The sequence below is a fragment of the Salmo salar genome, chromosome 12 (assembly GCF_965601325.2).
Source record: "Salmo salar chromosome 12, fSalSal1, whole genome shotgun sequence".
NCBI lineage: Eukaryota > Metazoa > Chordata > Actinopteri > Salmoniformes > Salmonidae > Salmo > Salmo salar.
Genome location: NC_138302.1, coordinates 75,155,572 through 75,173,551, shown reverse-complemented (window position 1 = coordinate 75,173,551; position 17,980 = coordinate 75,155,572). Strand labels below are relative to the sequence as shown.

Sequence of the window (17,980 nt, the reverse complement as noted above, 5' to 3'; positions counted from 1 at the left end):
GATGGAGATGCAATACGGCAGTCGTGCCAACGTATGCCAACGAGCCATCGTCAAAAAGGTTGGAAAGTAACAGTGAAGATCAGGCCTCAGAGTTTGATGTTCAATAGGTGGACATTGAGGAGGTCCAGGGAGAAGACATGGAAACCTGAGAGGAAGACAACCAAATCTTTAGTTTCTAGACTAAAGCTTTAGTTTCTAGACTATCATTTTACAGATCTATGTTGAAAATGTTTTTGGGAGATACGATGGATCATTGGGGATCATTCAATATTCCCTTTTGTTGTTCAGTGAAATCATCCCATGTGAAGAGTCAACTCATTAAATTAAAGTTCAATTCGTAACTAAAATAGTTTTTTATTTCTATTGGAAGGATTATGTCTACTTATGATAAGGTAAAATGTTTATGTTTCTGTTTCCATATGATATGGTAAATATATCCAATGCAAGAAACATCTACATTTAAATGGTAGTAATATTAATTCCCATATATTTCTGTTAATTCCCATATATTCCCGTTAATTCCCACAGAAAGTTTCCACCTCTGAATATTCACCAAAATGTGCAACCCTAGTAATGAGCTTTGTGGGCTCAATGGTGTTGAACGCTGAGCTGTAGTCAATGAACAGCATTCTCACATAGGTGTTCCTTTTGTTCAGGTGGGAAAGGGCAGTGTGGAGTGCGATTGAGATTGCATCAGAGGTATGCGAATTGGAGTGGGTCTAGGGTTTCTGGCATGATGGTGTTGATGTGAGCCATGACCAGCCTTTCAAAGCACTTCATGGCTACCGACGTGAGTGCTACGGGACAGTAATAATTTAGGCAGGTTACCTTCGCTATCTTGGGCACAGGGACTATGGTGGTCTGTTTGAAACATGTAGGTATTACAGACTCGGTCAGGGAGAGGTTGAAAATGTCAGTGAAGACACTTGCTAGTTGGTCCGCACATTCTTTGAGTACACGTCCTGGTAATCCGTCTGGCCCCGTGGCTTTGTGATTGTTGACCTGTTTAAAGGTCTTGCTAACATCGGCTACGGAGAGCGTGATCACACAGTCGTCCAGAACAGCTGGTGCACTCATGCATGCTTCATTATTGCTTGCCTCAAAGCGAGCATAAAAGACATTTAGCTCATCTGGTAGTTTTGCGTCACTGGGCAGCTCGCGGCTGCTTCCCTTTGTAGTCCATAATAGTTTTCATGCCTTGCCACATCCGACGAGCATCAGAGACGGTGTAGTAGGATTCAATCTTAGTCCTATATTGACGCTTTACCTGTTTGATGGTTTGTCTGAGGGTATAGTTATGGTCATACCTAACATGATCTAACAACATGTATTTCTAATCCACCTTGTTCAAATACTTGTCCTAGTCCAGGGATAACTCTCCAATCTCTTCAAGTCATCATCAGTTTTAATATCCTGCCTCTCAGACCTTTCCTTTTTGAGGCCTATGAGCTGGTGTCCCAGGCTTCACCTTAGCTTGTCCCCTGGTGAATGTAGCTCTGGCAGACAAGGAGGGGACCCCAGTCAGGCAGATGAAAGCAGCATGTTTTTAGATCTGGACCATAAGAGGAAACAGACCAGGGCTATCTGTGGCTTCCTCTTGATCAATGTTCTAATGTTCCGGGCAGTGACCAAGATATGATCAGTCTGCAGTACAGTGCTGTGTTAGTGTTAGACCCCTACAGTCCTACTCAGACATTAACCCAGACCCACGGGAACAGTGGCGGTAGTCCTTATCACAGGAGGTCACACAATACAGCCCACGAATTTAACCCAGTTCATAACAAATCACTTTTGAATGTAGCTATTAGTTAAAGAGTGTTTGTTTCCTGTTCTTTTTTGCTATTTGTTTTGGAACAGTATGTCCACTCCTGGGAAATACACAATGTATATTTGTCTGATGTGTTGTTGTTTCTTCACTTTAGTAGTAATTGACAAAGCAGCATAAATTATAATGTGAGTCCTGGCTTGTGGCTGTATATATGTATAATGTATAGATATCCTGCTGAGTTGAACACAGTGAAGGGGCAGACCTTCAGTGATATGATATATTACTGGGGGCTGCTGTGTGTGTCTGAGTGAGTGCCAGCAGTCGTTAGCTGACAGTAAGAATAAATGGGCCATGAGTATATGTACAGACTCACTGAAGGTCCAGTTGGTGGCCTGTTAAAATGTTATATGGTATGGACCATAGGATGGACAGTTCACTGAGGCCTTCTCACTGTGTAGGGATATCTCTGATCAGAACCAGCTAAATAGACAGCTAGAGCAGAGAACACAGGCCTTTATGTTTGTGTGTGTGTGTGTGTGTGTGTGTGTGTGTGTGTGTGTGTGTGTGTGTGTGTGTGTGTGTGTGTGTGTGTGTGTGGACATACACACATTCATGTGCTCCTGTGCATCAGAACCAGAGGTTTATTGATACCCTTCTGGACAGTGGGCTGGTCTTCTGAGCATTCAGAATCATCTGACTAAACAGGCTGGATGTTTTGAGACTGGGGTTAGTTATTGGGTATTGGTGTCCAGATTTCATGTCACGCTACATCATTAGCCCAAGGAGACTGGTACGCCTCCTATATCATTCCGGGTCACCTACACAGAGATATCCATCACGTGTAATTATACCTGTGTATTTTTCCCTGCCTGCCTGCCTGCCTGCTTGGTGTGTCAGTTTGACCCTGAGCTCCAGCCCTGTAGACCTCCAGCCTCTAACCCTGACCTGGAGCATGGGCAAGCTTGGCCAGGCCTTTGGGCCCTCAGACAGCCTGCTTTGTCTTACAGAACGTAGAGATACAGTGATTGTAGTAGAAGTAGCTGTGGTTCATCAGTAATACAACTATGACTAGTGGTTATAGGAGCAGATTCAGGGTTAAATTATGTTGGCTCAGTGTTCATGATATGTACAATGAACCATTCCAATTACCTCCTGAGTGAAAAGAGTAATAAAGCAAACGCAGCCCTTTCCTTTACATTGGCAGCTTGTCCTACAGTAATATAATAGAGTGAGGCTATGTGTGACTGGTGGCTCTGACTCAATGGAGGTCCACATAGTGTCAGGGACTGGATGGAAGGATATTGACATTTTACTTGAGGAACAGAGTTTACTGCAACTCACACCAACATCAGAGTAACTAATCTGGAGAAATGATAAATACTTTACCCCATGATAGATATCAGGGGTATAGAAAAAGTAGCTTGAGTCTTCAACTTAACTCTTGAAATTAAAAGGTCGGAAAATGTGCAGGAGACAGTAGTCCATTGCTTTTGAGTTTTCTTGTACCAGATACAGATGAAGGGGTTGGGGGACAATGTAGATGTAATGTGGGTTCAATGTGGATTGAGGTTACCTGTACCAGTACTGGAGACAAGAGCATCCCACTGCTGTCCCCTGGAGTCAGGTGTGGGTGTAGCCTGTGCACCAATCACCAGGCGACCCACTCATGATTTCAGAGGTCACTGGGTTAATCATCGTGGGAACCTGTTTTGACACCGAGGGAGTCTTTATCATTGTTCTTGGTGATGAATAGTAATAATACATGTCTTCATGTGGGGTTACAAACTCTCCCATAGACACATCTTGGCTTCTCCCTTCTCTCATTTTTCTTTCACAATTAGGATATATCTTTCATTTTTGTTTAGCATACTCTAGTTGGTATCTATTATGGGCCTGGCTGTTTATTTCTATCCAGTACTAGTAGCATTTCCACTCTCTATTCTGTCTTCATTGTGAGGACAGGAAAGCTTGTGACCTTGTGGGACTTGATCCATGGCAATTCAGCATTCCTTCTTCCCATTGAGCAGAATGACACATGAGTGGGACTCTGACCCAGCATGAAACCTGGGAGCCACTCAGGTGTGTGTCCTCAGGGGGAGGATGCAGCCCCCCAGCCCCACTCTTCCTGACCCCTTAGAAACGGACATGAAAACAGCCAGGACTTCCCCAGGGCCCCGGTGTCAGGTCCTTGAGCTGCAGGTCACGTTCAGGTCACGTTCAGGTCACGTTCAGGTCACGTTCTGTTCACAGGCAGGAGACAGGAATGTGTTATTCCCCTGGAATTTTACTCTGAGTGGAAAATCATCCTCACCATATATGCTTTGTAGAACATTTCATTAAACTAGAGAAGCGGCATTTGTTTTGATATTTGGTGAATGGGGAATATAAAGCCCAGTGTTTTGGCATTGACATGTCCAGACGTTGTAAACTAGGAGAGAAATACCAGGTCTGTAATTGGCTGGTTAGTGCTGGCAGTGGCTGAATGCACTAAAAATACATTGAAACAGGAAAACAACTAACCTCCATTTCCTCTGGCAGTCCCAGAATCGCTCCATGACTCTCCTCTGTTTATGGACATAGAGTGGGCTATAAAATTATTAGTAGTGCCAAGCAAATACCCTCCTCCCCCTCCCCCTTTCTCTCTCAGCACCCACTCATCCGTTCTTTCACAGCACTTGTAGCATTCCTTCAATGGGTATGAAGAATGAAAAGCAGTCCTGTGATGTTGAAGACAGTTATATTACTTTACAGTCATCAAGACCCTGATTGTACTGTATTTGTATGACCTTTGGATGTTCACTTTTCCAGCTAAAGATACATTGGGTTTCTGTCAGCACCTGATCAGGATCTGAGTCGGTGTGTGTATACAGTGAAGTGGAGAGAGAATACATGTGGTCAGTTGAATGACAGCTCTGACAGGCTGTGTAAAGGATATAGATGAAATGGAAACATGGTTGCTTTTAAGGACGCATTGCATTGCCATTAGGTGATTGGCAGACTATCTGGCTGTCTGGTTTCTATTGGCTGAATTTCTGAGTTTCTCTCATCTGACCAGTGTGCTTTATTCATGTGCTGATGAAGTCGCTGGCAGGGATTTTATGGTTACCAAGATGGTGTCTTGAAAGCTTGTGGTTACATTCAAACTATGACATATATTTGAAATACATCTCAGAGAGTTGAGTTGCATGACTCACAATAAGGTTAGTAAGTCAAACTAGACATATTAGGCTAATATCATAAATAATTGTTTTAACAAATCTTATGTGCCACATTGGATTACTGAGAGAGTCAGTTTTCTTACATTGGAGATTGAATATGTTGCCTAAAGATGGAAACTGGCCTGCTAAGTGTTGTCATGACTTTCCCTAAGCTTTGAAGCAGCTCTTCCAAACCTCACAAACCAGACCCAAACTTATCCCTGGAAGACATTGGAGTTAAACTCTATCTGACATGAAATGAAAGAGAAAGCTTTTTTTCTACTTATATGGTTGAGGGAAGTTAGTTAATCACTGGCTCTACCAAGTGACTAGCTGGTGTTCTGGCAGTTCTTGCATGTCCCGTTAGGGGGAAAACATATTGATGGATGTTGTGTGTAATTTTTCAATTTAGTTAAACAAAAAGATACACTTAACCCATCAGATATTTTCCAATTTCTAGGATAACAACAAACACTGCTTTCGTTTCTTGTAGATTATTTCTCACTCTTCAATCTTATTTCCTCAGCAATCATGATGCTAATGAATTCATGGTTATTTGTCATGACTGTGGCTCTGTCATTTAGAAGCACTGTGTCTCGTACAGTATTGTACTCTATTGATGTTACTGTAACATTGGTACCATTAAGTAAGTATGCTACTGTGTGACTGATCCGTCTGTCTGTCCCTGTCAGATGTTAATGAGTGTGAGGAGACTAACGGAGGCTGTGAGGCTCTGTGCTGCAACACCATCGGCAGCTTCTACTGCAGTTGTCCCTCTGGTCAGCAGCTGAAGGGTGACGGCAAGACCTGCCAAGGTAAGTCCTCCTTACCTCCTCTACCACCACCACTACCAACACTACTAATACCACCACTAACACCACCACCATCACCTCCAGTACCACCATCACCACTACTACCATCATCACCACTACCTATACTACTATCATCAATACTAACACCACCACTACCACCATTACCGCTACTACCACCATCACCACCACTACCACCATCACCACCACTACCACCATCACCGCTACTACCACCATCACCACCACTACCACCACTACCACCATCACCGCCACTACCACCATCACCACCACTACCACCATCACCGCTACTACCACCATCACCACCACTACCACCATCACCTCCAGTACCACCATCACCACTACTACCATCATCACCACCACCAATACTACTATCATCAATACTAACACCACCACTACCACCATCGTACACCACCACTACCACCATCGTACACCACCACTACCACCATCGTACACCACCACTACCACCATCACCACCATCACCTCCAGTACCACCATCACCACAACTACTATCATCATCACCACTACCACCATCACCACCACTACCACCATCACCACTACTACCATCATCACCACCACTACCATCATCACCACCATCACCTCCAGTACCACCATCACCACCACTACCATCATCACCACCACAACCACCATCACCACCACTACCACCACAACCACCATCATCTCCAGTACCACCATCACCACTACTACCACCATCACCACCACCACCATTACCACCACCACTACCACATCACCACTACCACCACTACTATCATCAATACTAACACCACTACTACCACCATCACCACCACTACTATCATCACCACTACTACCACCATCGCCGCTACTATAATCAATACCATCGACACCACTACCAGCATCACCACTACCACCACCATCACCACTACTACTATCACCACCACTACCTCCACCTCTACCATCACTACCACAACCATCATTACCACTACCATAACCACTACCATCACCACTACCACCATCACCACCACTACTATCACTACCACCACCATTACCACCACTACCACCATCACCACCACTACCACCAACACCACCACTACCACCATCAACACCACTGCCTCCAAAGGAAAGAAAGTAAGCGAATACTGCTTGAACCCAAGGCTAATAGACAAATAAGCCACACAGATCTAAAATTCCACTTACTCAAGGATCTTTGTTTTTGCTCAGCTTGATGTTTTCCATTGGAGAATGTCTGTAATTCGTTGAATACATGGCAGTGATAAGTTCAATATGTAGCTACGCCCAGCCCTGAGGAGAAGCCTGTTTGGTATGCTGTGCAGCGTGAATGCTAACTGAAGGAGCCAATAATGATACATTTTTTGAAAAAACTTGTGCTATCTAGAACCTAAAAGGGTTCTTTGGGTGTCCCCATAGGATAATCCTTTGAAGAACCATTTTTGGTTCCAGGTAGAACCCTTTTGGGTTCCACGTAGGACCCTTTCCACAGAGGGTTCTACATGGAACCAAAAACAGTTCATCTATGGGGACTGCTGAATAACCATTTTTTAAAAAGACTTTATGTTGTGGTTATTAAGATTGCTAATAGGCATGTTATCACAGCTGGGGGTAATACCACGCTCTATGGACATCTGCTCTGATGTCTAATGGACAAAAACATATCAGCTCATTAATAAGTTCAGAATATTTACTGAACTTAAACACCTAAAAAGCCTGTTTTCAGTGCCTGTGTGGACAGCACTGTAATGGATGTAGGAAGATGCAGTATGTGTATGGTATGTCTAACAGCATAGGGATGGTGAGTGCATTCCTACTGTATGACTGACAGTCTCTGTAGATGGTGCTGAGCTGCCTGAGATGTGGCAGGCCTACAGGCCTGTCCATCTCAACTAAAAACCCTGAAGTAATACCTCACCTTGTGAGGATAACAGCACTAAGACTTTTTCTAAAATGTTTTATGAGATTGGAGAACACATTAGGAAGGATCTGAGACCATTCCTCCATACAGAGTCTTTCCAGATCCTTGATATCCTTCGACTGCACTTATGGACTGTCCTCTTCAAAACAAACCACAGGTTTTCAATGGGGTTCAAGTTTGGAGACTTATTTTGTGGCCAATTAACCATTTCTTTGTGGATTTGATGTGTGCTTGGGGATATTGTCTTGATGGAAGATCCCCTTGCGGCCAAGTTTCAGCCTCCTGGCAGAGGCAACCAGGTTTTTGGCAAAAATGTCCTGGTACTGGGTAAAGTTCATGATGCTGTTGACTTTAACAAGGGCCCCAGGACCAGTGGAAGCAAAAATGTAGCCCAATAACATCAAAGATCCACCCCCATGTTTTACTGTATGTCTTTTTTTTTCCGTCTGCTTATACATTCTCATTTAGACCCCAAACCCACCACTGGTGTGTGTCGCCAAAGAGCTCTAATTTCATGTTATCCAACAAATGTAAACGCCTGAATTTGCTAAATGGCGTTGGTACTTGGATTGGAACCAGTGCTGTGGTCAGATTACATGAAAATAGAGCTCTTTGGCCACGCCCACCAGTGGTGGGATTGGGGTCTAAATGAGAATGTATAAGTAGAAAATAACCCCATACCAGCTTCAGAGTTCTTTATATGAGCCATTTTTGTACAAATCGTGACAATTGTTTTTGACCACGTTCATGCATTATTTTTCAACCCAATAAAGACCTGTCATGGTTCAGCCTCCACTGTTTAAATGTATGTGTTGGCAAGGGATGAGAGACTCCTGAGTAGATGGGGTCACTGCAAGATTCATTCTTTTCTCTGATGTTTGCTTTCGAAATATAAAATTGTACCCTTGGCACTTATCAGATCTGGCTATATTGTACTTTGGCAGTTATTTCTTACATTTGTATATCAAAAGAAAAGTTGAGTTATTTTATAATAAATCTTCTTTTCACATTCCTTCTAGTACCTGCATGCCATATCCTATAAATCAATCACATGCTTTCACATATATCAGCCCTTGAAGTGGCAGGAAAAGCATTGCCAACTATAGTCCTAAATCACTATCATTTTAAATATTGGCTTTTTAACACTCACAATAATGTAATTTCTGTCAAATACGATATCATTCTTCCAATGGTACATTATAGTAGCATGTGTGATCGTAGGCTTGAGCATGTGGGCTACTTTGAGGAGAGTGTGGAAGAGAGGAGGAGGAGGAGGAGGAGGAGGGGGAGGAGGAGGAGGAGGAGGAGGAGGAGGAGGGGGAGGGCCTTAAATGTCCAGGACATGGGAGACAGACATGGTGAAGGAGGCAGGCAGAGAGAGCGAGGGCGAGACTAAAAAGAGAGAGATATATAGAGGGGGGAGAAATCAGAGGGAGCAAGAAGTTGTTCTGCCTTTACACAAGATGTGACTGAAATGAAAAATCAAAACAGGGTTTAGATCTTTTGTATATTCATGTCTTGTTTTAACGTATCTCAAACAGCATTGTAGTTGTCATTTTGTAAATTGCATGTGGGCTTATGTTAGCATTTTTTTGGCCATAAATACATGTTTTCTATCTGTGAGAATATATAGTAGGCTAGTTCTTGGACATGGCATTGTCAGGATGGTTGATGCTCCTTGTGGGGTGTTTTGGGGCTCATATATATCCAGTCTTGGGTGCTAAAAATCTGTACCACCGCTATCATAGAAGGATTTGCTATATGCCTGACTGCTTCCATCGATATAATGGCTACAACATGGGATATCATGGGCCAGGTGAGTGCTACAGTACACACCACACTTCTGTTGTTATGTTTACTCTTGCATGGGCAATACTGCCTATAAATGATATCTCAGTGGGTTTATGTCATATATGGCAAAGCCTGTTACACTATTGTTGGTTTTGAGTAATTTTAACTGAATTAATTTTTTTTTACATTTTATTTATTTTTAGCAGACACTCTTATCCAGAGCAACTTACAGTAGTGAATACATACATTTAATTTCATGCATTTTTTTTTTGTACTGGCCCCCCGTGGGAATCAAACCCACAACCCTGGCGTTGCACACACCATGCTGGCATTGCAAACACCATGCCCTACCAACTGAGCCACAGGGAAGACATTTATTTGACCTTTATTTCTACAGGTTTTTCTCATTGAGATAACATCTCTTGTCCAAGAGAGACCTGGTCCAATAGCAGCAGAGGAAACAACGTTTCAGACAAAACAACTTACATACACAACATTAAACAATACTATAAACACACGTACAGTACAACAAAAACATTATACATTAAAAACACAAACGTCTTGACTAAAAACAGCTGGCCTAAAAACAATTACACTCTTCTATGATATATACATCGATCAAGTGTTTAAACTCCACCCACGAAACTAGATCATCGCATTTTAAAATGTTCATGACAAAATTCCAGGACCACGGAGCTAGGTAACTAAAACTATTTCTACCATGTCCTGTTCTAATTTTTGGTACTGTTAGAAGCAAATCAGTATGGGACCGTAATTGATATTTATTTACTGACCTGACTAAAAATGAACAGAGATAAAATGGCATTTTACCCAATATGGCCTTATAAATCAGCGTATACCAGTGTTTAAGCCTATGCAAGGTCAATGACGTCCAGCCAACAGCGCTGTAGAGATCACAATGATGTGTTAGATGTTTCTGATTTGAAATAAACCTGAGGGCTGCATGATACACTGAATCAAGTGCTCTCAGGGTAGTGGCTGAAGCCTGCATATATATAACATCACTAAAATCTAAAACCGGCAGTAATGTACATCGTACCAGCTCCTTCCTGGCCTCAAAAGAAAAACAAGCCTTATGCCGGTACCGACTGCTCTACCAACTGTAGCTCAGTTGGTAGAGCATGGTGTGTGCAACGCCAGGATTGTGGGTTTGATTCCCACGGGGGGCCAGTACAAAAAAAATGAAATAATAATAAAATAATGCGTGAAATGAAATGTATGTATTCACTACTGTAAGTCGCTCTGGATAAGAGTGTCTGCTAAATGACTAAAATGTAAATGTAATAAAATCCTATTTTCAGCTTGAGCTTCCTTACCAAGTTCTCTTCATGCACAGTGAAGCTCAGCTTATCATCAACCCACACACCCAAATATTTGTACATTTTAACTTGCTCTATAGTATGTCCAGCCAATGTAGCAATGACATGATTTGTAACATGCCTGGCATTTGAAAATACCATGCATTTTGTTTTACCGGAATTTAGAATCAGCTTTAAATCATACAGATTCTGTTGTATGATGTTAAATGCTCTTTGGGCAATTTCAAAAGCTAAAGATAAACTACTACCACTTGAATAAAGAACAGCATCATCTGCATAAAAATGATCATCTGCTGTTTCAATAAGATCCCCAATGTTGTTGATATACAAAATGAACAACAGTGGGCCCAAAATAGAACCTTGCGGAACACCTGAGCACCTGAGCACACCTCTATGGATTTACAACCATCCGCCATTACACATTGTGTACGATTTAACAAATCAATAAAAACAGACACACAATGTAACTTCTTATCAAGAGCACAATGGATGTCATTTAAAACCTTCAATGTTGCTGAAACAGTGCTGTGGCCAGACCTAAAACCTGATTGCATTCCATTTAAGATCGAGTACCTTTGACAGTACAGTTGTCAAGCAGCGAAGGATCTCCACCTTTCAAGAGAGGCAGTACAAAAGCAGATTTCCATAACTTGGTGATTTCCTTAACATCAAGCGTGAGGTTAAAAATACATGTTAAGGGGGGGAGCAATGATGTCTGCAGCTAGGTGTAGGAGGCGGGGGTCTAGTTCATCAGGGCCAGGGGATTTTCCCCCATCAATTTCTTTCAGGGCTTTACACACCTCTGAAACAGAGAAGGATGAAAAGGAGAACCTGGTGGAGGAGTACACAGGGGTGTCTGGTAAATTCATAGGGGGCTCAATTATACCTTTCACTTTTTCAAATAAACTGCCTGCATCTAAAAAATGCGTATTCAAGGCTTTCAGAATGGAGGTTCTCTCAGTTACAATCTGTGTATCGACCAACAATTTTTTGGGAAGCTGTGTATCTTTTTTGCATTCCAAACCCTTCACTACTTGCCAAAATCTGGATGGATTATTTAACCTTATGATTAAGAGGTCATCTGGGTCAAGCTTTCCCCTATATAATATTTTCATCCAGATCATTAGACCAAGCCTGAACAACTCTTCCCATCACTTTCAGTTGGATGACAGGTGTACTATTGTGCACTCTAGTAGGATCATGTTTTATGTTATGTCAGCAATGCAGAGGAAGTCTCAGTGTTATCAGTCTACTCCTACTATGGAGATGGACTGGTGCCCTTGTGTGTAGCCCGGCACTACCCACATCACTCCAGTAGAAGTGGAGGCTTCCACTTATCAGTGGAGATAAGAAGTCTTTACATGAAATATGCATGTAGAAAGCCACGTTTAGTAATGCTAACATAAATATGACATGACTCCAGTTGTAAACTTAACAGGTCTTGTCACTATAAAAAATTACTAAACACTTTCAGTTTGAGAGTTACTACCTTTGAGAGTTACTTCAGTGCAGCTCTGGAAGATAGACAGTCAAACTCTGGTTTATGTGAATGGGTCCAATATCTTACATGCAGTACATCGTCCTATATCTGGCTGCATGAGTCAGGTGCATCCTAATTTGTATTCAAACCACACAACTGAGAATCAGCTAGAAATCCATGTAGATTTCCTGCTTGGAGAAATACCAAAGCTAAACAATTTTCCCATGAATAGTGAAAACTGGCACAATGGCTACTGGCCTGATGGCTGCTGTAAGCCTGTGGCTGCTGAGGCTTTGGGACCATGCTCTGTGGAATCATGTTCTAGACATGGAAACCAGCCTAGAGAGCTTTTACAGTATGCCATGGTCCACAGGGAAACAGCGCCACATCTTTGGAGTGATTTCATTAAAAACCAAACAAAAACATGCTGCATGGACAGAAAAGAGAAGCACCCATCTGCCTGCCAGCTTTCCTGGATGGAACTGAGCTGAATTTTGGCAGCAGTTTGGAGCTAAATTGGTATAATGTGTAGAGGATGTACTCTGTCCCAAAACACCATCTTAAAAGATGCCTCCAATGGGAGTGGATGGGTTCATCTATAGACAGAACTAGAGATGAGGAATACTGGTGGTGTAGGATGTACAGCACAGTAAGGACTGAAATGGTTGCATGCTTCTCTAACCCACTGCACAGTGCACACTATGGCTTGGCTTAGTGTTTCTGATTATACAGTATTTAAATCTGTTCTGTTGGGGTTACAAGCAGCAAGGCCAAAAATAAATATTCATAAAATCTCCCTCTCCATTATGTAGGTATTGTAACCCCCAGGGGAGGGCTTCTGTTCCCTCCCAGAATCCACTGTGATACATTTTGTTCTGGATGTGATCACAGGCTGTTAGTGTCTATCAGGCTGCTTTCATGTCAGACAGACATCGCTGGGGTGCCGTGTAATGACGGCAATGGAGCTCAGCCGTGCCAGTCCAGATCCCACATAGCGTGCCACCAGCCACCAGGGCTCTGGGAGGGGAGGGGGTTCTCTGGGCTCTCTCCTTCTGGTACTGTGCCTCTGGATCTCATTTTCCCCTCCATGGCTCCAAGTGCATGAAAAGAGAAAGATTGATCATGTTAGGCAGAGTTAAGTCACCACTGAAAAGGGGGATGTGCCACCATGACAGTGTAATGACATTAGCACACAATGAGTACATTATTGTTCCAATTGAGGAGTCTATTATTGTTATGAGGCTTTTTATGTGTGATGAATGTTCATTATTGCTGAATATTACAAAGGAGAAATAGATCATGAAACATTTGGGATTTGCCTTCAGTAACTCGAGTAGTGCATAACACATGGCTTCACAATTTCATATTGTTCACAATGCAAAGCACAACACAATGACATAATTAAGTGATAATGCCCTCGAAGACAATGTTTGGAGGATACATTGGCACGGGTGTTTTTAGGCCCAATACAAAGTCAAGGGCCGGCAAACCGTGCCGATATATCCTCCAAACACCGGCTTCGAGGGCATTACCACTTTTATACAACGGCTTACCAACATATTCAAATAATGATTTATATATTTTCATTGAAAAAAATATTTGGATTCATTTATTCATATTATTTTTATTTGATTAATTTATTCATCCTTCCACAAGATATAGTCTCGACACAAATCTAGGGTTGCTACCCAAGCTGGCTGGTTGTTCGTTCTATCGGTTCGGTTGTCAGAGCTGCGACTCAGTCATTAAGTCTTTTTTTTCTGTGTCTATAGATGGTACCCAGTCGTTTGTTCTAAATGTTCTATTGCCATACTGGCTGGCAACGTTCTTGTCCCTTTCTTGTTAGCTAGCCAACTACGGCTAACTTACAGTCACGTCAAACAGTGCAGCCAGAATAACAACAAAGTAGCTGCATTTGTTTGAGCTGTTTTCTGGTGACATTTATTTGCATACATCAATAGAATACACCTGGCATAGAAAATGTCCTCTGTTGTTCAGAGGAGCTAGCCAACAACACAGCTAACACAATCACCTCAAACTGAAGCTGGGAAGACTGCAAACTAGCTGCACTTCATTTTGTTTGACCTGTTTTCTTTTGACATTTCTTTGTGTATATCCATAACAATTATGCTGACTCATGATTTCGACTGGCTGAGAAAAGCTGCCTAGCTGTCTGTTTCATCGGCTCCCGACACCTTCATTTCTTTGGGACAGCTGGAAATCAAATTTCAATACTGAAACCATTTTTTTTTACCTTTATTTAACTAGGCAAGTCAGTTAAGAACAAATTCTTATTTACAATGACGGCCTACCGGGGAACAGTGGGTTAACTGCCTTGTTCAGGGGCAGAACGACAGATTTTTACCTTGTCAGCTTGGGGATTCGATCCAGCAACCCCAGTGCAGTTTTAACCAATCAGCATCCAGGATTAGACCCACCCATTGTATAATAAGAACTAAACAATGGGAAGAGGATAATATTATAGAAACTTGTCTACTAAGTCTTCCCTATCTTTCCTCTTGTTTAAAAAAAACATTTTTTCACAGAGGTTAAGCTGAATTCTTGAAATAGTTTCTTCTTGAAGATAAATTCTCTGTGAGTGGTCTTACTGAACTCCTCTGAGCGGCACATAACTCATTCTGCCTTAGTTATTTCAACTGGCCCCAACCATCAGTCATTTTATGGTGTGTTACTTATTGTATAGACAGTCAGATTGGCCGGCAACTGTTCACCTCATAGTGATTCACAAGCCTAATATAAAGACTGTACGAACCTTCCGACATACTGAATGTTACCAGTCAAAACAGAACGGTCCACCTCCGATATCACTGGGGTCAGTTATGGCTGGCCTACGATTATTTGTTAACCCCTTGCATGAGTTATAAACTGGAAATGAGTTTTTAACATTTTGAAATGACATTGCAGAAAGGACAAGTCGTATTTTTTCCCCTGTTTAGTCTCCCTGATAAAGAACATCTGTCTTAATTTGTTTATAATCTCAGTGTTTGGTTTGGTGGAATGTCTATGTTTTGTGTGCTTCGATTTGGGTTCCCAAATGCTCCTGTGACATGTCCCTGAGATTGATAGAGAGAGTACAGAAATTTTAATTTGGATTTAACTGTTCAGTAGTTGTTACCACATGGAGGAGTTGTTTGTTTGGGCACTGGTGCACTGGCGGAGTACTTGTACCCTCATCCATCTTACTCCTTCCTCTTGGAGGGTGGCAGGTAACCTTGCGGTTAAGCGCATTGGGCCAGTAACCGAAAGGTCACTGGTTTGAATCCCAGAGCTGACTAGGAGAAAAATCTGTCGATGTGCCCTTGAGCAAGGCACTTAACTAGGGCTGGGACGATGCCAGTATTGCAAAAAAAATAATTCACTGTCAAAAATAAAACACGAACACGAGCCGTTTTCCTGAAGAAGTTAAATCCGTTTTGTGTTTTATTTCCTTGCCATGATACTAACGAGTTTGAGATACTGGTATCGTACCGGCCCTGCACTTAACCCTAAATGCTCTTGTAAGTCGCTCTGGATAAGAGAGTCTGTAAAATGCCAAATGAAAAATGTAGGAGTGTATCTTTCTCCTAAAGCTGAGTCTAAATTCTTTCTCCTAAAGCTGAGTCTAAATTCCTGTCTCAGCACATGGAAGCTTTCTGGAGCTGATTATTCAGCGGTACAATTCTGATAATGAGACAACCTTTAGGACAATTGATATAAATTCCCTTCCTCGCTCTGTGTGTGTGTGTGTGTGTGTGTGGTGCGTGGCCCTGCAGATATTGATGAGTGCCAGGTCTATAACGGGGGCTGCCAGCACAGATGCGTGAACACCAGGGGCTCCTATCACTGTGAATGCAACCCAGGCTCTCGACTCCATGTGGATGCACGCACCTGCATCGGTGAGTAACAACAGCCCCCAGTGGACAATTAACCTGATAACCCTATGTTATACAACATCATCATGATATACAAACCACAAACATATGGTGTCATTCTAGTCACTGGAAGCTGTTGGAAAACCCAGGGCCAGGTAGGAGTTAGTATAGCCCTGAGGAACTACAGTATAGAAAGGTCTCAGTTTAGTTGAAAAGCCAATCCTTCTCTACATTTCATTCTGTCAGTGTGGTATTTAAAGTCTTAGGCAATCTCAATGAGGCCGCTGGCCTAACTCCGTGTGAGATCCATTTACCCTCCAGCTCTCCCGCCTGTGTGTTTACGTTGTACCTGTAACTTGTCTCTATCATCGCCGAGATGCACGGCTCAGTGTACAGCCCCAAGGCTTTTAAAAACAGCTGTTAGCACATGAGTATAAACTCAATCTCAATGCACACAGCTTGGAATGTACACAGGGCGTCTTCTCTGACATTTAGAATGGAAATGTATGCTGCTTTTCTTGGCTTTGGCACAATGTATATGATATGAGTATAGGAATGAAACAGGATAGATAGGGGGACCCTAGTGTCACAGAGTTATGTGATGGCTGCAGTGTGGAGCACAGGGGATGATGACTGATTGCACTAATAATCACAATGCACATGTGGACTGTCTCAGGGGTGATGCTTATCTGTGAGTCTGCATATCTTTCTCCTGACAGAGGTCTGGGAACTGTGCTCTACCACTGGATGGGATGGATACTGTACATCCCTCTCTTGCGAGAGAGAGAGATGCATACCAATAGCCACATACGCAGGAGAGGAAAGGAACACCAGATGTCTTCCCATATCAATTCAACATATCAGTCATTTTTTCATATCCAGCTCATGGCTTTCCAGGAGCGGTCCACCTAATCAAGCAGATGGACGCATACTGTGTCCAGCCAGTGTAGTTGATGGAGGGATCTAACAGTTTCAGATGGTGGATGGGCTCTGGTCTGTCCCTCACTTTATCAAAACACCATTAAACAACACCTGCTGTTAAAACCTCTACTTAATGTTCTCCCAGAGAACCAGGTCAAGCAGAGACATGCTATGGCTGCATGGGAGAGACAAAGAGATGTAGAAAGCAGAGATCAGTCAGTGAGCTGGCTCTGGCTTCAACTCATCATCTCAGAGTTTCCTTCACCACTGAGGACCTTCCTTCCGCTGTCTGTGTGATTATTGGCCCTTCAGGCCTGTTGATGGCTCTTTACTGGGTCAGAGTAGAACAAACCACTGAGGTGTTTAGCACAGTGTTTGTGTTAGTAGCACTTCTGAGCTTGCAGCCTTTCAGAAAGAGCAAAGGATGCAGAGTAAAGGGTAGAAGGGTTACTGTGAAAATGCAATGGATCTCCTCGCACAATATAACAAAAATGTATTGTATCTGTGTGTCTGTGTCCAGCTGTCCAATCATGTGGCATCAGTAATGGAGGATGTGAGCATTTCTGTGTACAGCAGACCCCCACTGCCTTCCGCTGCCGCTGTAGAGCCAACTACGTGCTTGCTGACGATGGAAAGCACTGCAAACGTGAGTGTACCCATCCTCTGGTCTTCTACACTACTATGCACTCAACAGCACTCACATACTCACTCACAGATGAATAATCTATCCAAGCACTTGCCAAGTACTGAAATACTCTCCAGGTGAAAATAATATTTCAACCAATTAAAAACAAATAAGAAACAAGCTCCCACGTCACATTTAATGGCGTTTCCTTTCACTCTCCCAGTGTATCGTTGGATCTCAGGTCTGACAT

At 42.7% G+C, this 17,980-nt stretch overlaps 1 protein-coding gene across 1 annotated transcript in view; it reads left to right on the top strand.

Annotated features, from left to right (window-relative positions):
- Positions 1-17,980, top strand: part of LOC106565913 (uncharacterized) — a 104,824-nt gene that overhangs the window by 69,092 nt on the left and 17,752 nt on the right. The window contains exons 5-7 of the mRNA XM_014133599.3: positions 5,658-5,780; positions 16,086-16,208; positions 17,626-17,751. Coding sequence (XP_013989074.3) covers positions 5,658-5,780; positions 16,086-16,208; positions 17,626-17,751 — 372 coding nt within the window. The remainder of the gene's footprint in view (positions 1-5,657; positions 5,781-16,085; positions 16,209-17,625; positions 17,752-17,980) is intronic.